At 32.5% G+C, this 21,772-nt stretch overlaps 2 protein-coding genes and 1 long non-coding RNA gene across 8 annotated transcripts; 2 read left to right on the top strand and 1 right to left on the bottom strand.

The window, feature by feature from the left end:
• Positions 1-2,398: 2,398 nt before the first annotated feature.
• On the bottom strand, positions 2,399-7,827 carry LOC130944529 (pentatricopeptide repeat-containing protein At5g18475). 3 transcript variants are annotated; one of them, XM_057872880.1, is made up of 6 exons: positions 7,811-7,827; positions 6,571-6,644; positions 6,283-6,417; positions 5,059-5,137; positions 4,409-4,512; positions 2,399-4,174 (listed from the first exon to the last, which is right to left on the bottom strand). In XM_057872880.1, exon 6 carries the CDS (start codon positions 4,075-4,077, stop codon positions 2,524-2,526), a length of 1,554 nt encoding a protein of 517 aa, XP_057728863.1. In that variant the 5' UTR covers positions 4,078-4,174; positions 4,409-4,512; positions 5,059-5,137; positions 6,283-6,417; positions 6,571-6,644; positions 7,811-7,827; the 3' UTR covers positions 2,399-2,523. The 3 variants fall into 3 exon arrangements, with proteins under 3 accessions (XP_057728863.1, XP_057728862.1, XP_057728861.1); XM_057872879.1 differs by lacking the exon at positions 7,811-7,827 and having other exon boundaries at positions 6,571-6,667; XM_057872878.1 differs by lacking the exons at positions 6,571-6,644; positions 7,811-7,827 and having other exon boundaries at positions 6,283-6,524.
• Positions 7,828-8,596: 769 nt separating this feature from the next.
• Positions 8,597-11,350, top strand: LOC130944530 (uncharacterized). 3 transcript variants are annotated; one of them, XR_009072058.1, is made up of 4 exons: positions 8,597-9,140; positions 9,220-9,342; positions 9,422-9,567; positions 11,056-11,350. It is a non-coding gene; the product is annotated as an uncharacterized LOC130944530 (long non-coding RNA). The 3 variants fall into 3 exon arrangements; XR_009072056.1 differs by lacking the exon at positions 11,056-11,350 and having other exon boundaries at positions 8,621-9,140; positions 9,422-11,049; XR_009072057.1 differs by lacking the exon at positions 9,422-9,567 and having other exon boundaries at positions 8,622-9,140.
• A 4,634-nt stretch (positions 11,351-15,984) lies between these two features.
• On the top strand, positions 15,985-19,674 carry LOC130944390 (14-3-3-like protein B). Of its 2 annotated transcripts, XM_057872701.1 has the most exons (5): positions 15,985-16,641; positions 16,830-16,952; positions 18,793-18,909; positions 19,065-19,125; positions 19,427-19,674. In XM_057872701.1, exons 1-4 carry the CDS (start codon positions 16,144-16,146, stop codon positions 19,083-19,085), a joined length of 759 nt encoding a protein of 252 aa, XP_057728684.1. In that variant the 5' UTR covers positions 15,985-16,143; the 3' UTR covers positions 19,086-19,125; positions 19,427-19,674. The 2 variants fall into 2 exon arrangements, with proteins under 2 accessions (XP_057728684.1, XP_057728683.1); XM_057872700.1 differs by lacking the exon at positions 19,427-19,674 and having other exon boundaries at positions 19,065-19,335.
• Positions 19,675-21,772: the final 2,098 nt, after the last annotated feature.

The following is a 21,772-nucleotide window of genomic DNA, read 5'->3' as shown; positions in this document are numbered from 1 at the left end:
TATAGGGTTACCTAAAAAGTTGATTTGAGTCTAAATGTAAGGTCCAAATTTTTTAATATGGCAGTGTCCGAACTCTTAATGTCTAAGTGTCGCGTGTTCGAGTTTTTCATGAGGAGGTAGGAGGTGGTACGGGTCAGTATATTTATAGTAGAGTCGATAATCACCTTTGTTAGAGTAGTTATATCTTTTCTGATAGATAATTGTTTCCTTTATTTTAGAAGTTTATTAGAACTTATCTTATCAAAAAAGATAAAGATTTCAGTCGAAATTTTCATGAATAATTACCTGTTTTGTGTAGGTAAAGCTTTATCCTTTTTACTAATGTTCTACCTCTTTAAAGAAATCACATAAAGAAGACTATCTTTTCTGTTAGGCCTTTTATCTTTTATTTATTGGGATAGAGTATGAATATTATCCCTATTAAATTAATCAATTTAGGTTGGTCGAGTAATTAGCTCACTCGTCCGCTTAAGCAAGTGTCTGAGTTCGAATCACGTCTTGTGCCTGCAGTAACCCATTAGCCAGCGACAGACCCCTTAAATAGAGTTTTAATTCGCGATTAATTAGTCATTGACCTATCGAATTAGGGAATACTGTGGACAACAAAAAAAAATATCTCTATTAAATTAGTGTTGATTTATGGTATTCAAGTAAATCAACATAATTTTTTAAATGTATATAAGATTTATATTTATATAATATATGATTTTAGATAGATAAATAATTGTGTATCAATTGTGTCAGGAAAAAAGAAAAGAGGAAAAAAAGCCCTTTAAGTATAAGATTTATATTAGATGGGGATAGATGATTGTGGTTGTTGGTGGCGGCGATATTCGGCGGGGTCAAGCGCTGATTGGTTGGTGGAATAGCCTGTATCTGTTGCCTCACCAAAATGGGTCCAGATATGTTGCAAAATTACGAGATTGCCACTTGACCTTGTCATTTTCCAAATTAGCGGCATCAGATCCAGAGGTGACGAGTTCACCGGGGAACAAGACAAGAGTGCAATAGATTTTATTTTGGGACCAAATTTGTTGGTGTTATTTATATGTTCTATAAATATAGTTTTGAAAGCAAAGAAAATGTGAGTGTATTTGTTTGTGGTGTGTTGAACCCAGCTAAACTTGTGTCACATCGGGTATATATATTCGAGGGAGATAGCTAGTTTTCATTTCTTGGCCCTGTCAATCTATTTCTTTAAAAGTTAATTATAAAAATATTAGGAGATAAAAGAATTGTTTTTAGTTTTTACTAGAGAGAGAGAGTATGTACCCTTACTCAATTAAATTAAGAAAGGATAACGTTTTCATGTTATGGACAAATAAAACAATAGTGTTACAAAGGAATATGCCAGGTTGCTAATGTTGGGATGGGTGCATTGTGAATGAGAAATACAAATAATGTTTTTTAAAAAATAATTTTATGTACTAAGAGAATAATAATATAACATGAATATGAAATATAAAAAACTGAAACAAAAGTTGACTGCTTTTTGTATATGTATAATATTTTTTAATTTTTATGTACGAAGAGAATAATATAACATGATAATCAATTCAAACATGAATATGAAATATAAAATACTTAAATAAAAGCTTTGCTTTATATTAGACTAATTATACTTTTTTGTTTGGTAGATGAATTAAATTTATTAATTGACAGCGCATCTTCGTATTTCATTATATTAAAAATCGAAAATTATTGTTTTTGGTGCTTTAACTTTACATCAATTAATTGAATTTGAATTTTTAATTTTTTAATTTTTATTTTAAAAAATAAAATATAATTTTTTACTTTTGATTTTTTTATTTTTTTATTTTAATTATAAAATAAATTATGAGAGATTATATTTTATCCTTTAAAATAAAATTCAATACTTTTAAAAGATTTAAATTTCAATTAATTTGCCAAAATATTTAAAACAGTGTTTTGTCGTATATTCACAAAGCTGGGCCAGCTCAATTAGGCCTAACATGACATAAGTCTGGGCCATTCTTTCTCAAATTTTATTGGGCAAAGTACCAACTTTACCCTAATACATTAGGGAAAACGCTTAATATTGATGACGTTGGTAATAATAATAATAAAACCCTGATAGTGATGATATGCTACGTTAGTCTTACGTAATTAGCCAATTACATTTTAACTACTTAACGATAAAAAATAAGAAATATTATCCTTGACTCAGTATATTTTAATTACGTTAGGACTTGGGAAATAAAAGCCTAAATATCGATGAAGCAAATTCAACACAGTATATTTTAAAAGCAAAAGCTTAATTCGATTTACCATTCTAAACACTATGTTTAAAATGGACACACATTTGCTAAATATTATCCTTGACACAGTATATTTTAAAAGCAAAAGCTAAATATAGTTCTACTCATTTTACTCAATCCTAACCCATGTTTAAAATGGACACACATTTGCTACAGAAAAATACATTTACACATATTTCTAAGCAGGAATTATTTCTGAAACACAATGCATTACCTTAATTATAAGGTAGCTAAATTATAAGTATCATGAATTTGATATCACAAGCTCATCAAGCAGCTCAAAAACATACAACAGTTTTCTGTCTTTGCAAATTTGGTCAATCAAATGCCCCCAGGAATCAGATCCTGGCTGGAATCCCATCTCCACTAAGGCAAAGAGTGCCATAGCAGCATCATTAACCATCCCAGCCTTACAAAGTTGAACCAATAATTCATTTGAGGTAGCATAATGGGGTACAAACCCCCTACTAAGCATTAGATCTAATAATTCCTTTGCCTTCTTCAACTCACCTCTTTGGGTTAAACAATTCAGCACAATCCTGTAACTACCTTTGTTCATATAGATGCCCTCGAGCGGAAGTCTCTCGAGCATATCCAAAGCCTCCTTGTATCTTTCTTCTCTGCACAGGCCTCCAAGTATTACGTTGAATGTAACAGTATCAGCCCGGCATGAATTTTCCTTCATTTCTTCAAGCAACTCTAGAGCCTCGTCAATTCGCTTGTTCCTACAACAGAAATTAATCAAGGCAGTGTAGCTAACTGCATCCGGTTTCAAGCCTGAGCTCTTCATCTCATCCAAAACCCCTTTTGCCTCTTGCAGTTTCCCTACTTTACATAATCCATTCACCAGGGCTGAGTAATTATAAATGTTAGGATGGCATCCGTTGCTTTTCATGAATTCGATTATATTTCTAGCACGATCAGGTTTACCTCCACGGCAAAATCCGTTGATCAAAACATTATAAGTCAAGGGATCAGGTACAATCTGATCCTTTGAGACCATTTCCTCAAAAAGCTCAAAAGCTTCTTTAAGCCTTTCATTTTGGCATAGGCCATCCATTAGGGTTGAGTATGTAATTAAATTGGGATAGGATGACTTGGAGTTCTTCATTTCTTCTACAACTTCAAATGCAGAGTCAAGATCCCCATTTTTGCAGTGGTACTTCACTAAGATGTTAAATATGCAGACATTGGGCCTATGTGTAAGACTCCTCTTGGCATGCAAGAGCAATTGCCGTGCCAAATCAACCTGATTCGAATCAACCAGGAGATTGAGGCAAGTGCTAATGGCTTTGGGCGAGGGCTTTTCCCGAACGATTGGCTGAATGGAGAAAAATATCTGAAGCACTTTTTCATGTAAGGAGGATTTTGAAAGATGCTTCATGAGGTTAATGAATATACCCTCATGAAACTTGCAAGTTTCATAGGTCATTTGATGCAGAACCCGGTCAACAGCCTGGAACTTCTTTGACTGAGCAAGCTTTTCGAGTATTATTCCATATGTAGCACTGTTGTGATTAAATCCCTTTTGTTCTGATACCATATTAAATATTTTCAAGGCATGTTGTGGGTCTTTTTCTCGTTTGATCAAGTTGATGGCAGATTCATGAGATATATATTTGTGTTTCTTCCGAGATTCGGGGGGAGTGCCACTGGTTTCAGGAGGAGGGTCTAGTTTAGGTTCTAGAGGTTTTGCTAATTTAAGGGGAGATATCCATGGCAGTGAAGAAGATACAGATGATGATGATACTGATGGGACACGGCTGTGCTTGCTACCGAAAGTTCCTGAGGTTCTCATGAAATATGACGATTATAGGCACATCCCTATCATCTCAAAGGACATCATTCATTGATGATTTATCTTCAAGGAATTAAAAAACAAATGAGAGTAGCATCTGCGTAAACATACGAAGGATTTCAAATACAGCAGATAAAAAGGAAATGAGGAAAAATTAAAAGGGAACAAACTTCACGTTATTGCAAAGAGAGACACGTATAAGATCCAGGAAAAGACATGAGCTATGGTAAAACATTTTTAGATATCTTTACAAAGATGATGAATATGAAATGAAGCTACTGCAAAGTAAGAGAAAAAACAGGGAAAAGGTAAAAGTTTATTGAATCGTTACCTGACTTTCAAGGGAACCAATCACTGTGGATTGTGAACCTTGAACTGTACTTCCATGTTCAAAGTGTTCATCACCCTTCAACTCCACATTTCCAGGATCATGAACTGCACAAGGAGCACACAATGAATGTGCAATTGACAAGGTTAACCCATTACAATTCCAAATTATTCACAACCCCAAAAAGAATAGATAGATATGGTTTGTTTTCAACGACAAATGACTTCTTAAGGTAAAATTTAAAAAAACAGGCATATTGCTGCTGTATCTATAAGACATAGAATGAACCAATTAAGTTTTGCAGAGGCTACGGGGACTTGCAATTTCAGACAATAAAGACATTTCAACATATCGAATTTGGCGCCTAGGTTTCGATTGCTCTCACTGATTGGGAATGGGGAATTGTTGTACTCTACTAGCATCTATCTTGCACACTGCACATAAATATAACTACTGGTACTGGTTCTTCAACTTACAACAATACAAAAATAAATAAACAAAACAGAATAAAGATTCAACACAGTAAATAGAAATAGTAATTAAATGCAGAACAATCGTATCACAATATTCAATAATGTATTGAAAAAAATTAGTACTACCTAGCAAAAACAATGAACTAAGTATCTAAAGTCATTCAAGTGATGCTAAGTTACCTTTAATCTATCTCTTCCACTTTTCAGTGTGGTTCCTTTGGCAGTAACAAGGGTCCAGTTTATACGCACATCACCATTGCTGCAACAAAACCATCATATATGTCACAATCACATTGTTAATGTCATATAAATCTTACCAAAGTGTCTATAGAGTAAAGCTTAGTGATGACAAGGTATAACACAAACAGCACATTATTTTGGACTGAAAATTCAGGTGATCATAAGAAAATACAAAAAAGAAACATCTCAACATTAAGGCATCAATGTAATCAATCATTAAGGCACCAATACAAAGTATAACCTTTTAAGTCTTAAGGTTATATAATAAGATTTGCATTGCATACAAAATCTTAACCCTGCTTTTGTCACAACTCACAAACAGGGACAAGCTTTGCTGGTTTTAAGCTAAATAAGTATATAGAAATTAGCCAGCGATCATATATATAGAAAAAAGTGTCAATAACTAGTTCATAAATGGACCTAGAAGTTACAAGAAAGCAAATTAATTAATAAATATCGTTACTCCTAATTATAACAATTAACAGGTTTCCTAATCAATCAATACAATACAGATTGAGGAACTTAAAACAGAGATGAAACAATCGTGACCTCAAATTAAAAGTGAAAACAAAAGTAGTAATAAGCAGTAAGCCACAACAATATCCCAGCTTGTTAGAAAATCCCTTCTTCTTTTCTGTTTTAAGCAATACAACGAACTCAAACTCCATGAAAAAGGATTCTTGTTGAAAAAATCCCAGCTTCTTTCCAACCATTTTCAATCTCGCAACATTTGAGCAAATTAAACAAGATGCTGAGTGTGCGTGTGATTTGATTAAAACATCAATCAGCATATGCGTGATTTAACAATAACATGAATTCACAACAGGCTCAGCATAAACTTGCAGTAAATTCCAAAAGTTTTCAACAAACAATTGAGGCCCATGAGTTGGAAATAAGCATCAAGAAAAAGGGATACAAATCAAACAATATGATCATATTAGCATAAATGTTTCATAAAAGAATCAGTATAACTAATCATCTAACCCAATAATCTAAATAGATTCACAGTCACAGTCACAGAACCTGTTATCTAATATGTAAATCTAATCATCAATTTATCAAATTAGCATCAACTTAACATAAACAATTTATCTAAACCTAAATTAAAACTGAATAAACTAAGCATAAAAAAACAATAATTAATAACTGAAAAAAAAAACTAACCAACGGAGCAGCTTCGGAGCAGAGATAGATGAATGAGACGATGCAATCGGAGGAAAAAAGCCCTACCGCGTCTCATAGCAAACCTTCATCCTCATCAATGGTTTCGACGCACAACAGATATGGCAGCAGATCGACCTACAATCGCAGGCTCTTCAGATAAGAAGCTTGAAATGATGATGAAACACGAAGTGTGGGGTTCACAACCACCATCTTAAAAAAAAAAAAAAAAAAAAACATCTTTTTGGTGCTGCGGAACCTAAAGCAAACGAGAGAAAGAGAGAGAGAGACCTATGATAGATGCGGTGGGATTGCAATGGACCAGTGGTGATAGTGAGATTGAGGGGTGGAGTTGATGGCTGCTGCTGCTGGTGTGAAATTTGGGATTGGATTAGGTTAAGAATGGATAATTTGAAAATTTTAGATAATTTTTTATAGTTTAGATAATTTTATTTATAAAATTTTATTTTTTATAAGTATAAAGTAAATTTTTTTCGGATAAATTAATTAATATTAATAGTTTATTTTATTTTAAAATTTATAAAACAATTAAAAAAATTGAATGAAAAAATTATATTCCTATTTATATTTGTACAAAATAAATTTTACAAAAAAGAAAAATTTTTGTACAGAAGAAATAAACATTTTATTCATATAAAAGTCAAACAGTATTTATAAATTATAAAAAAACATAAATTTTTTAATGAGTAAAGATAAAAATAAAAATAGAAATAAATTTAAATCTTTTGTTTTTAAATTTATACAGATGTATTTTATTGCATTGGAATATTTTTTTCTATTTTAAATAAATCTAAATACTAAAAACTTTAATGAATAACAAAGCTTTCATATTTAAAGTTGCAGGTTCGAGTCTCTTTATTTTTAGTAAAAAAAATCAAAACTTTTACACAACATCTTTTTAATTTTGAAATGGATAAGAGAGTAGTATAATGCAATGTTATTAGAGTGTTGCATGTTTAATGTCGTTGTGAAACAGACTAAACACAACTCAGACGGTTCCTATTGTCAGGAGAAGAAAACGAATGGTCCAACCGAGGTACACAAATTGAACGGTCTGATTTGTGTATTAATACCACTTGTCACGTAAATAACCTACTGAGTTAGGAGTGTTCATGGGTCGGGTGAAATCGGGTTTGCCCGGACCCAGACCCGGTCTTACATATACATTAGGTATATGTTTTAGACCCTAACCCGACCTTAAATCCGATAAAACTTAAACATTTTCGGGCCACAACTATACCAGCTCTAAATCGGATAAAAACCGGGTCTTTTAAGTTTTAAATTTATAAAGAAACTTATTTATAATGCACTTATTTATAAAGAAGAAACTTGTTACCGAAAAGTTGATATTCATACTTGAACTTGAATTTGTTCATAAATTATAATTTGATGATTCTTTGATTTATTTTCTAATTCAACAAGTGTGATTAAAAATAAAACAATAAGTTTATAATTAATATAACATAATATTGAAATAAGTTTAAAAAATATATATATCTTTTTTAGTTACCTTACGATGCACACGGGTCGAGTAAAGTCGGGTTCGCCTTGACCCATACCCGATCCGAAATAATGACCGGGCCTACTTTTGAGACCCATAGACTCGATGAAATCACGCCAAATAGCCCCTAAAGTATTCAAGGTCGGGGCAGGCCATGTGCACCCCTCCACCGAGCTGCCTTCCATTTTCTCGCCAGTTTTATTATCCCTCTCTCCCTCCATTAACTTCTCTTTTTGCGAAGCTTTGCCAATAAAAAAAAGAGAGACAATATAAAACCCAGAATTTTAGAAAAATATTATTATGAGTTAATTTCAATTTATTTATTTATTAAAAATTTTATTTTTAGAAATTATTTATTAAAAATATTTAAATCAAATTTTAATAATTAAATTAAAAATTTTACTTAATCTTATAATTATTGAATAATTTTTTATATTTAAATTATATAACTTAACAGTTGTAAAAGAATAAGAATTTTAAATGATTTAGTTGAATAATTGAGATTTTGAAATTTAATATTTTAATTTTTATAAATAAAGAAAATTAGTCATATTATTTTTTAATTTTAAATTGGAATACTAATTAAATGCTAATTAACAAATTGATAATTGAATAATATTTTTTAAGTAATTTTAATTATTAAATTAGATTTGAAATTAATAAAACATATCCTAATTTGATTAAAATTACTAAAGCCAAATATTCCCAAACAATATCCAAACCCTAACTTTAACCAAATTAACCCTAACCCCCCTAAACTAACCCTAGCCGCCATTCATTTTGTTTTCCTAACCTAACCTACAGAAGAAAGAAACAAAAAAAGGAAAAAAAAAAAAAGAAGAAGGGGGCACAGGAGGAAGGGAGAGTCGAGAAGAAGAGGGGGAAGGGAAGGGGACGGTGCCGGCGGGGCTGGGAGCCACCGTCGCCGTCGAATCAGAGAGAGAGAGAGAGAGAGAGAGAGAGAGAGAGGGGGGGGGGGCTGCCTCGCATCTTGTTGTCGCCGCTGCCGTTGCCCTCATCCCGAATCACCGTTGTCACCGTCGCGGGGAAAGATCGGAGTTGAAGGAGAGAACCACGAGAGGAGGGGGAGTTGCTGCTACCGGAGACGCGAGCTGGAGGAGCTGTGTCCAACCACCGCCGTTGCACTAGTCACCGCCGCTGACGTAGATGGAGGTCGTTGCCGTCACCGTGCACGTCGGAGGAGGAGGACCAGAACGTGATGAGGGGGAGGAAGCCGTGCTGGGTTCGCAGTCACTGCTGTGCGTTCTGTCGTCTGCTGCCGGCACCGCCGCCACAGCCGCTGTTGTCGGTAACCGCCGGTGGAATCCCTGTCTCCTCGGTAAGCATTTCATGTTCAAGCCCTTGAAATCAATATTCTGTTATAGCCTGTTAGAGTTTCTAAGATTTTGGTACCGTAGGGTTGAGTTCCAAGGAATTGCATGTCAAATTAAGGTTGTTGTTGAACCACCGGAGATTCTAGCCGCTGTCGAAGCTGCCGCCGGGTCAGCTTGAGATTGCGACTGCTCTGTTCTGCTATTACCGTAAGTGTACTTTATTTCGAATTCCGCCGTTAGTTTTTCGTTATGCGTTATTAAGGCTTCCGTGATATTTATGTTTTAGGATTGAGTTATCGAGATTGCCTTTTATATTAAAGTCGTTTCTGCCATTGCGGAAGTGAGCAGACGTGTGGTTGGAGCTGCAGTTGATTTCGGGCTGACAGAAAGGGTTTTTATGACACGTTTAGCTTATGGATTCGACTTTTCGACGTAGGGGTGTTTTTTTAAAAAGCTTATTTTATATTTTGGAGTTGTTATAAATGGATATAGATGTGATAAATATAATTTCTGGTGATTATGTAGGTCTTATGTATTGTCTGGATGTTTTGAATGAATATGACTATTGTTTGATTGGATTATTATTTGGTTTTGTTAAATTAATTCTTTAAAGTTTTGGAAATGAGTTTGGTTCGTTAAAAATGATTTGATTTTGTATCAATTTTCATTCCTTGGCGCTAGATCTTGTTAGTAAGCCTAGTAATAGGATAAAGTTAGGAAATTGTAGTAACTTGGAGATGAAGAAAGATTTTTAAAAGGTAATATGTAGTTAGAGAAGATAGTGTCTGATTGATAAAGATGATGAAAGTGGTATATGAGGCAATTAAGAGAGTAAAGTAATATTGAGAATGATGTGTGAGACAATTGATGATGTTAATTAATTGAGAATGATGAGATGAGCTATGAACTATTGTTGAGAATGAAAATGATATTTATGAGATATGATTGAATTATTATTGAGACATTCATTGACCCCCTGTACGTAAGATGTGACTGGGCAGGGGCGGAGCTAGAAATTATTTTAGAAGGGGCTAACATGAAAAATATAAGTTAAGAAGAAAGAAAAATTAAAAATTAAAAAGGGATTAAACTAAAAAATTAAAAACTTATACATACATTTTATTAGTTTGGGGGGGGGGGGGCATTGCCCCCCTTGCTCATAACGTGGCTCCGCCACTGTGACTGGGCACTTTAACTTCTCAGGTTCCCCCATGGGCATGCATATATGGATATGATTGAGTTTGGAGTGTTGTCTCCCTCATGTCAGTTTGAGATTCTTCACATGGAGTATTATTGAGTTTGGGGTATTGTCTCCCCCATGTCAGCTTGGGATTCTTCCCATGGATATGATTAAGTTTGGGGTATTGTCTCTCCAATGTCAGCTTGGGTTCCGTCCCATGGTTTATTTTTTAGCTTGGGGATGAGCGTATAAAGGGACTGTCCAATGGTTAGCTAACAAGACATGTCAAATTGGCTGTATAACCGACAGATGAGCTCATTAGTCATAGGACAGGCATACATCATGTGCATATTGTTTGAATTGCTTGCTTGTATATTAATTGGGATTGCCTAAATGATTTAATACGTTAATTGTTGTACTTGTTATCTGCATTACTTATATTCTATCTGTGTTTGCCATTGTATGCTTGTTTGTATATGTAAATCCACCGGAGTTGGAGGAATGGAAAAAAGCCAGAGAAGTTAAGGATTTAATTATGCTTAAGATTTGGTAAAGTTAGGAATCCCTAGAAAACCACCTTGACTTATAGTTTCCACTTACTTCTTTAAGTTTTATAATTTGAGCGTCGGTGTTTTAGCATTGCCTCTGGCATAACCAGAACCTTATATCTTATGTGTGTGGTATCTTTACCATGTTGAGAACCTCCGGTTCTCATTCCAAATAATATTGTTATTTTTCAGATGCAGGTCGAGAGGCACCTCGGTAGGCTTCTGGAGCTCTGCAGCGGAGTGGTTTCTGGGTTATTATTTTGGTGTATATTTGTATATAATCTTTTGTATTTAACTCTCCGACAACTTACTTTATTTTGGTACCTCCTAGATACTTGATAGAGAACTAGGGTTTTTAAACATGTATCTTTTGGTTAAAAGTTGTATATTTTGTATGTAAATATTCTCCGGCCAGCCTTAGCTTCGCAGGCTGAGTCGGAGGCTTATTATCTTATATTCTTGACCTTCTAATCCTGTTTTTTGTTTATTTGTGCTTGTAAGCTTTAGTTTTCTTCGCACGCAAGAAATCCTTAATTCTGAGTGTTGCGCTTTTTATTTTGCGATTTTACTTTATCCGCTTTTTCAAGGCTCCTCGTATACTGTATCATTTTCAATATTATTATGTATATATTTTATTTTTAGAGGTCGGAGGCTTGTTATCTTGTATTCTTAACCTTCTAGTTCTGTTTTTTGTTTATTTGTGCTTGTAAGCTTTATTTTTCTTTGCACGTAAGAAATCCTTAATTTTGAGTGTTGCGCTTTTTATTTTGCGATTTTGCTTTATCCGTTTTTTCAAGACTCCTCGTATACTGTATCCTTTTCAATATTATTATGTATATATTTTATTTTTAGATGTCATAATACCACACTACCTCTATTTTATAGCTTAAACGTAAAGCTCTGTGTGGTAGAATGTTACCCTTAGAAAATCTAAAATAAAATATGTTAATCATCCTATTTACATTGTTAATTATTTCGATCTTTCTGATTATGTAAGTAATTATTTTTAATACGATTTAATAAAAATTAATAGTGATAATGTTATAAGTTATTATTATTTATAGCGATTAAATGATAGTTAATATATGGCATTTAGAGATGTTATGTTTATGTTATGTATTTCTGAATTTAGTTAATGTTATTGACATATGTTTAGACATTAGAAAATATATATTTAGTGTATTTAATAATTATTATTATTAGAATATTATTTAGATATATTTAAATTTTATTCATTATTGCTAAAAACTAAATATAATTATGGGATTTTTCTAAAATAAATTTAGTATATTTTGAATAATTAATAAATTAATTGTTATTATAATTATATTAGTTATGTGTTATGAAAATGAGATATTTTTAGATTTAATTAATTAATTATTATTATAATTATATAATTAAGTCACTTATTATAATTAAGTTTTTAAATTTTTTGATATAATATTAACTAATTAGATATACGTGCTAACGATCTATAACTCAAATGACATAATCTTTTCACACTCACCTTGAGGTCGTAAATTCCAGTCTCATTTCTAATTTTAAAAAATAAAATTATTATTATTAATTAATTTATTAACACTAAATTTAGTATTAATTAGTGTTAATTTAATAAATTAATTGTTATTAGTATTAATGAATTAGTGTTAGTTATTATTATAATAATATTAGTATTAATGAAAATTACATATTTTGAAAATTTTGAATATATAATTAATTATTTTAAATTATTAATTATTATTGTAATACTATTAGCCTTGTATATACGTGTGAAGAGATGTGAATAGAATAAAAGTATTGGGTTATACAAAGTGGCGGATCTTGAAGAAATTTTATGGGGACAAAAAATTTTAACATAAAAATTATATAATAATAGTTATATTAAAATAAAAATTATAAACATAATTATTTTTAAGTTTATTATTAATACGGCAATAAATAAATAATTATATAGATAAATATTATAAAATATTTTAAAATTTTTAGAATTAAAATTGTAAAATAAATAACTATATAGATAAATAAATTAATTTTACTACAACTAATTCTAACATTAAAATCGTAAAACCTAATTGATCATGAGAATCAGTTTTAATTTGTATAAATAAGTCAACTTTTAATTTGTAAAAGTGCAATCAATTCCAAATCCAAGATGTTATTGTAAAATAAATAATTATATAAATAAAAGAAATTAATTTTATTACAACTAATTTCAATATTAAAATTATAAAATTTTGTTGATAATGAGAATAATAAATGAGAATGAGAATGAGATTTTAATTTGTATGAATAAATTTTTAATTTATGAAAGTTTATTGAAATCCAAATCTAAAATGTTAATGTTTAAAATTAAAAATGATTGAATAAATGTAAAAAATGAGAGTTAATTCAAAAAATTTAATGTAAAAATGTGACACTTAAACTAATAGAATTACATTTATTCTTTTATATTAATACCACTCATTCTTTTATAAAAATTTTGGGGCCATGACCCCATTATCTAAACTAAATTTCGTCCTCGATTATACTTTCTTTACTTTTAATAATAATATTAGTGTTATTAAAATTATACTTAATTATAGTTTTATTTTATTTTTTAGATAATTAATGATAGTTTGTTAACTATAATTAAATTATGTTAATGATAATAAATAATTCTATTTTTAAGGCTATAAATTGTGATAAAATAATTAAATATAAATTAATTAATAGATATTTTAATTATTCAGTGTTTATGAATAATTTTATTTGATGTATTATTTGGTTACGTTTTGTAAAATTTACAGATGTTGACGTATAACCACTTATTGCTGTCGAATTCGTACAATTCTATTGTAGATGAGCATTTATAAAAAATTGGTTATTATTATTTTTTTTTCGTATTGGAGTAATCTAATGTCAGTCAACAATGATAAAAGTTTTAATCAAGAGATGACACCCGGACACATTTCACCTTTCGATTGGTGAGTATGTTGTGACATTGAAAGAAGTGGCTGTAATTCTTGGTCTTTCGATAAATAATCTTTAAGTGAGTCACTATGAGAAGTTAGATGCCTTAGAGGCCGGATGTTTGCACTAGTTTGTGGTTGCACAAAGGAAGGTAGATCGTACGAAGTTTTTCAACCTCCGAAAATTTTTTCATTAATTTTTGCTTTACTAATCATGATTTGCGATAATTTATGGTGTAATTGAACTTCGATTGCACTTTTGCAAAGATTGATTTTATCTTTATAGAAGAGTCAGTCTCTACCAACGGCTTTATTGCTTCTACAATTGTATTAGAATCCAGTTTCGAATGGTCATAGAAAATAATGGATCTAATACAAGTGTGACTATCATTGTACAGTTGTATCTCCTTATCTTCCAATAGTACTTCTTGCAGATTATGCTAACTTTGATAAGTCAATCACAATTTATGTCGTACTGTATATATTTGGCATACCATGTCATTAGTTCTGACTCATATACTCGATAGTTTATACCTCTACAAATGATATAATCATTTATTGTCATAATGACATTCTTCCTGAAACTCAATTCTATTCCCACGACGAATTCATCGTCCGCCACAACAAGAGGTTCTGCTATAACAATGCCACAAAATAAATATTTAATAAATAAATATTAAATAAATAAAATTAAAATTAAAATTAATCTATAAATTATACATTATAAATAAATATTTAATAAATTAATATAAATATAATCGTATATATATTTCTAATAAAATAATTATCCACAATTTAATTATAAAATTGCCTAAATCTAATAAGATAATTATCCTATATTTAACTAAATAAATAATTAGATAAATATTAATTAATAAATTATATTCTCCACATCACATTAATCAATCTATAATATAAATAATGACAACATTTTATTCCTTTTCATACTAGTCAAATAATTACTTTAAATTTAACTAAATTTATAATATTAATCTATTATACAAACAAATATTTTAATTTTATACCTGCATTCATATATTTAAGAAATTCTAGCGCATACATGACCTCCAAATCTAGATTGATAATCTTGTAGTTGCTTTCAAATTCCTCCCCATTATCACTATTGTAATATTCTCATTCGATATTTTTCGTCAGCTTTAATGTGTTCGAATTTAATATACAACTTGATGAACGATATTTGCGAGCGAGTTTCAATATACATTGAAAACATCTCTTGCATACTCGCTTTTATTGGTTATGTACTTCGTTTAAAATTGAATGAATCCACCAAATACTGATATAGGATATCTGTACAAAATATACATTTTCTTTGACATTGAGAATATATCTTCTCAAAAATCATACATTTTAGTTCTTCAATATGTTTGTAACAAAATTTGAATATAATAATGTATTTTTAACATAATTTTATCATCTAATTTTTATTTTTTTTACTCACTGTAATTTCTAGAAACAAAGAACGAGAGTATGAAGAGGTGAGGGACGAAAAAGAAGCATATATATACAAATTGGACGGTCTAATTTGTAAATATACATTTTTTATTTTTTAAAATCACAAATCGAATTTACTGATTTGATTTTTTTTGAAATAAAAAAATTTAAAAGTCCAAATTGAGCCTATCAATTTAAATATCTCAAAATTCGAAAATTTTTTGCCAAAATAAATCAAATCATACTATTTGTATCTATTTTATGCCATAAAAAATTAAGTCCTATAATATCTTAATTTTTAATTTAAAAAGAAAAAACAGCTATCACATTACAATATAATACATCCCATATTTATATCAAAGCATAACACATATATAAAATTTAAATACAATTAACTTTATGTAAAATTAATATTTAAGAGCCGTTAAATAATAATTTAATTAAATCTATTAAATTATTTAACAATTCTTAACTATTAACTTTACATAAAATTAACTATACTCGAATTTCTAGCATTTAAAAAATGAGCCTTCACACAACTAGGACATTAGTAAGTCAACCGGAAGATGACTCGAAGAGGAGTGAGAAGTGAGAAGATGAACCAAAAATTAGTAAATAAAAAATTGTGTATAACGCTATCTCTCGAACTCATGAACGGTCGCTAAGCCAGCTCAATCCTACGCATCACTTTTCTAAATCCACATAAAAAGAAAAAAAGCACTTCACACACAATCAGCTCACACACACAACACTCACACTCACTCACTCTCTCTCTCTCTCTCTCTCTCTCTCCACACACAGAACATCAGAAAGGAAAGAAAGAAAGAAACAATCTCAGATTGATTAAGAGAGAGACAGAGAGGGAGGAAGAAGAAAAGAAATGGCGTCCACGGTGCCGGAGAATCTAACCAGGGAACAATACGTGTACCTAGCCAAGCTAGCTGAGCAAGCAGAACGCTACGAAGAGATGGTCCAGTTCATGCAGAAGCTAGTCCTCTCTTCCACCCCCGCCGCCGAGCTCTCCGTCGAAGAGCGCAACCTCCTCTCCGTCGCATACAAGAACGTCATCGGCTCCCTGCGTGCCGCGTGGCGCATCGTTTCCTCAATCGAGCAGAAGGAGGAAGGTCGCAAGAATGACGACCACGTGCCTCTCGTCAGAGACTACAGATCCAAGGTGGAGACTGAGCTTTCCAACGTCTGCGCCAGCATCCTCTCGCTTCTCGACTCCAATCTCATCCCCTCCGCCTCCGCCGGCGAGTCCAAGGTCTTCTACCTCAAGATGAAAGGTGATTACCACCGTTACCTCGCCGAGTTCAAGACCGCCGATGAACGCAAAGCCGCCGCTGAGGACACCATGCTCTCTTACAAGGCCGCTCAGGTTTGTTAGCTAGTTACTAACTATCGGAGTCAGCAAATTGGTGAATGTGTCTCGTCATCATTTTGATGTACTGATTAATCATTATTATTATCATTATTGGATGGAGGCAGGGAGGATTTAAGTTAGGGTTTGTTTGGATTGGGGATTGAATTGAATTGATGTTTTTGTTTATTATTTTAAAAATAAAGGACATTGCTTATGCGGATCTTCCACCTACTCATCCTATAAGATTGGGTCTGGCTCTCAACTACTCTGTTTTCTACTATGAAATCCTCAACCAGTCTGATAAAGCATGCGGCATGGCTAAACAGGTATGGATTTGAAAAATATTTAATCTGATTTTTTGGTTGTTTGATGTATTGTGGAGTGAATATATGTTGATGTTATCTATTTGATTACTTGGATTCTACATGATATATCTGTGTTTGTGGGCTTGAAACTTGAAAGATTCAGATTCAGATTCAGGTCAACAGATTGCAACTTATGTATCTGTGACCTTTTTCTTGTTTGGTCAAAGCAGTTATCCTGTTCTTACTTCTTAGGATACATTCTATTCCACAATGCTTTACTCAAGTGAGTGTTCTGTTCTTATCGCTTAGAATGAATCATTGACTTGATTGGATTTTGACCAACAGGCATTGGTTCTTTTTGACTTGGGTGGAATCTGGAAACTTTTTTGTGAATTTTTCTTGTTTCAGTTTGCTTTAGCAATCTGTTTTCTCTTAACGTGATAAATTTATTGGAGATTCACATTTGTAAAACGGTTAATCCGTGCTGATGGGAAATAATGAAAAGGTTGGCAGTATTGTCTATATTTCTTGTCTATGATACTGGTCGAGCTCCATGAACAATGAATTACATAGCACTAGTATTCAGTGCTTGTAACTGCGATTTGCATCCTGAGGTGGCTGTTACAACTGCATTAGGCAGTTATTACTTATTACGGACCTCTTTTGCCCACATCAAGGCAGAAGAGTTGAAACCTTCTTGTTCATGTGCGGTGAGAGTTATGCTACTTTGTCTGCATTCTTACTGTTATTTCAAGATTGCTGAATAGCTCTTCATGCATGGCTGACTAATACAGAGTTAGAAACAGTTTTTTGTACAAATCTTTAACAAATTGCTATCACCAATAGTGGGTGGTGTAAAGTAAAATTGTTTTAGTGATAACTGTTTAGAGATCATACTTGTCTAGCTTTATACTACAGAGCATTTTCCTCCTTCTAAACTTTTGGACACAGTAGAGAGTTGAAAAAACACTTTCGCTTTAGGTTGTGAGGAATGTTCTTTTGGTCATGAAATAGATTAATAATGTTAATGCTCATCTATAATTATTGTATTTAGGGGTGGCAAGAAGGCATGTCTGGCTTGCCAAAGCCTGCCAGGCTAAATGGTTTGAAAGTACCAACTCACCTGCCAAAAGAAGATGAAATTTCCATTTTTCCTTTTCAATTGCTTTGGAAAATTTTGCAGAAAAAAAAACAGTTACTAGCTTAATTAAGATGAAAAATAAAATTCATAAGAAATAGAGACTGCTGGAGGGCTTTGATGCAAAAAGGGGAGCTGAAGCAAAGGGCTGGGGAGGGATTTGCGCCAGCAACAACTGAGGCTGCTAGCTAGAGGAGTCACGCCATTTTGAAGCAGGTGAAGCAGAGGCTGGTGGCGCTGCTCGCCGAAGCAGTGACTGCTTGAAAGGGGTTTGCCACTGTAGAAGAGCTGAGCTTCTGCGAAAGTTTTGGGAGGGAATAGTCGCTGGAGAGGAGCTGAAGACTAAGACAGCTAGGTGGTGCTGGCTAGTAGTGGTACTAGCTAGGACCGAGAGTCTAGCGAGAGTAGAATAGAGAGTTTAGAGAGGATGAGTTTGTGGCTGCCTGCTCGAATAGGAAACTTTTGGTTGGTAATTTAGGTTATTTCTTTGGCTTTTATATTTGAAAAAGAAAAAATAAAACAAAAAAGAGATGTGGTTGCCCCCGGCCCGCCTTTGGCGTGAATTAGATGGGCTGGCTTGGCTTGGCCCGGCAGTTGTATAGAATCTGGTTATGAGTCCCCTATGCTTGTCTTTTGTTCTACTCAGTACTGCAACTGCAACGGAACAAAGTCTTATTGATTCTAAAATTCATGAACCATATTGATTTTCATTGTATTTCATAGGCTTTTGAGGAAGCAATTGCTGAGCTGGATACCTTGGGAGAAGAATCCTACAAAGACAGCACGCTTATAATGCAGCTTTTAAGAGACAACCTTACCCTTTGGACTTCTGACGTCCAGGTAAGTGTGACTGCAGAGCCTCCCCCACCCCGTATCACAGAATATATTCATCTGTCAAAATCATCATTTTGAATAATCACCTTATCCTAACTTTTGCACATGTGTGTCCATTCATCAAAATCTTAGTTCTGAACTATATGTGTAACTTCTTGCAGGACCAGCTAGATGAGCCCTAATATCCCTGAAGGGTGGATTCCTATTCTTCCTCTGAAGGAGGTGGGCTTTGAATGTCATTTCTCTGTGCTGATTCAGAATCCCCCTTTAGATTATAAATGATTGGTAATATGTGATATAATCTTATAAGAACAGCAAACCAGCCTTTTTCTCTTCTTCCCTTTCTTTTGTCAAGTGATTTGGAAATGATACTGTATAATATCAGATCCAATTGAATTATATTTGATGCAATCATGGCAATTGATCATATAATTTGTCTCTTCAAAATTAATTATTACATCCAAGGATCCACAATACACAAGGACAAGGTCATATATCTTATGACCAACATTGTTTTTTACAGTCAAGTGCTTGGAGTTTGAGGACTACCTCATTGGAAAATGATGGGGGAGCCGTTATTCAAGGCATGTGGTCCTCCACAGTGAACAAGGGAAGTGTGGCTGTCCCATTAAATTCTCGAGGGAAGTAGTATCATTATATTCATAACTATTATGAATTTATGATGGCGAATATTTTTCCTCTGATGTGCATGATGCTGACTGATGGACCACTTGCTACTTAAGTATAAAAATATCTAATTTGTTTATATTATATTATTGTAGCCAACGACAAAATAGCTGAAATCTTCTAAAAAATCCCAAAGTCTAAAAGCCAATAATTTTTCGCTATCAATTAATATGACACCAAGTTTTGACATATTGTTAGATTCTGGAAGTACATATATCCATACAGGGGCGGAGCTTAGTTGAGACAAGGGGACCATGGTCCCCCGAACTTTTATTAAAAAAATTAGTAATACTTCTTTAAAAAATAAAAGATAGTTTAGTTGATTCAAATATTTTACTATGACTTAAAATATCAAAGTTCAATCTTCATCTCTTATTTTTATTGCACAATAGTTTTTAGTTTTAAACATTCAAAACATGTTGGATTTGGAATGAACTGAGTGTATTCGCATTTCACAGTTCTCTATTCAATAAGCAATACTCATTTTATCTTGAGTTCAAATATAAAAAATTAGGTATTTTTATTTATGTAATTTAATATTATTTTATATTTTATTGTTTATTTAATTTAATTTTTTATATGATAAAAAAATATTAAAATATTCAATAAATATTGATATTATTGTATTTCTATAAATTAATAAAAAAATCTAATAAATACTATAAATTTTAATATTTATCTTTTTAACTTCTTTTTTACATATTTTATAGGATATATATTCAAATTTTTATATAAAATAATCATAAAAAAAATCAAAGAATTGATGCATTTTTTAAGAGGAATGTTAATATTCAAGAAGGAGAACATATAACATTTACAATATTAATATCTGTAGATAGTTCTTCTACTTTAATGAATCATGAAGAATGTGAGATATAACTTTCAAAAATTTAAGGAGTTGCATCTGATGAGTTTGATCTTAATTCTTTGGAACGAGACCCTGGAAAACAGCTTCAAATTTGGCAATATCACCCAAATCAGAGAGATGAGGTTAGACGAACTTATCTTAAATGGGGTTCACATCAAAAGTATCTTAATTATTTTCTATCTGGTCCCCCTAAAATTTTGTTTCAAGTTCTGCCACTGTATACATATAAAATAGCATGATTTGTATTTATATTATATAGTTTTACATATATGTATTAACAAGGCTAAAAAATTTTAATATGAAAAAAAAATGAGTTTTTGTTGGAAATGGTTTTTTAGTGTATATAAAGGTGGGTGGAGTTGCAGATATAGCATGGCCAACATGCAAGTATTGTGCTGACTTAGCAAGCATGCAGCGTGATGGACACGTCCTGATTAGAAGCCACACGCACCATCAGTGTTGCACACGCGTCAAATGTTGGTTGGATGACATTCTAACACGTAACCTACGAAGTGAGTTGTTGCCTATAAAAATCGAAATTCGTTGCCATTTTATTTCATTGCAAGAGAGGTGTTTTAGTGCATTGTTGTGTGATGGAGGGCACTATAAATATAGTGGTTTACCACAACGGTGAGATTATACGAAATACATACGAATGAATGAGTTTTGCATGTGAGAATACATTTTCGTTTGTGGTTCCATGCACTATAACGTTTGCGAAACTACAGTACGGTCTCTATTAGAGCATAGAAAGTGATATTTTAAAAAGAGTGAGCAGTATTCTCTACAAGAGTCCAGTTGTCGTATTTGGCGGCCTAATACAGTTTGAAATTATATCGATCGTTGACGAAACAAGTTTCAGTAGATGTTTCATATTCACAAGGAAAATCAGGTGCAACACCCAAGAATTAAGTTGTATGTTGAGTTTGAACATATACCCGCAGATGAAATTCAACATGACCCAGATGTGGAAGATGACAGAGCTACAGCGTACGAGGAAATGAACAATAATAGCAATGAGGAATTCGAAGCTACATACGAAGCCGGTGACGAGGACGAGGACGGCAATAGGGGAGGTTAGGCATCGACGGATTTGATCATCATCCCCTTATGTATCTACATGTGGTGAGAATGGGGGAAAGTCTGCATACTGGAATCCATGATGCATGGCTCTGCTAGCTATGGTGCTGACTGCACAAGATGTGCTATGATGGCCGAGATAGATGTAGGTGATGATGATAAGAAAATGACTAAAACACTGCATAATTCAGTGTTGTCTACTGGGGTGGCTGCTGAGATGGTTGCTGAGAAATG

The sequence above is a fragment of the Arachis stenosperma genome, chromosome 8 (assembly GCF_014773155.1).
Source record: "Arachis stenosperma cultivar V10309 chromosome 8, arast.V10309.gnm1.PFL2, whole genome shotgun sequence".
Lineage (NCBI taxonomy): Eukaryota > Viridiplantae > Streptophyta > Magnoliopsida > Fabales > Fabaceae > Arachis > Arachis stenosperma.
Note: the sequence above shows the minus strand (reverse complement) of the source record. Positions and strands in the feature narration are given on the sequence as shown.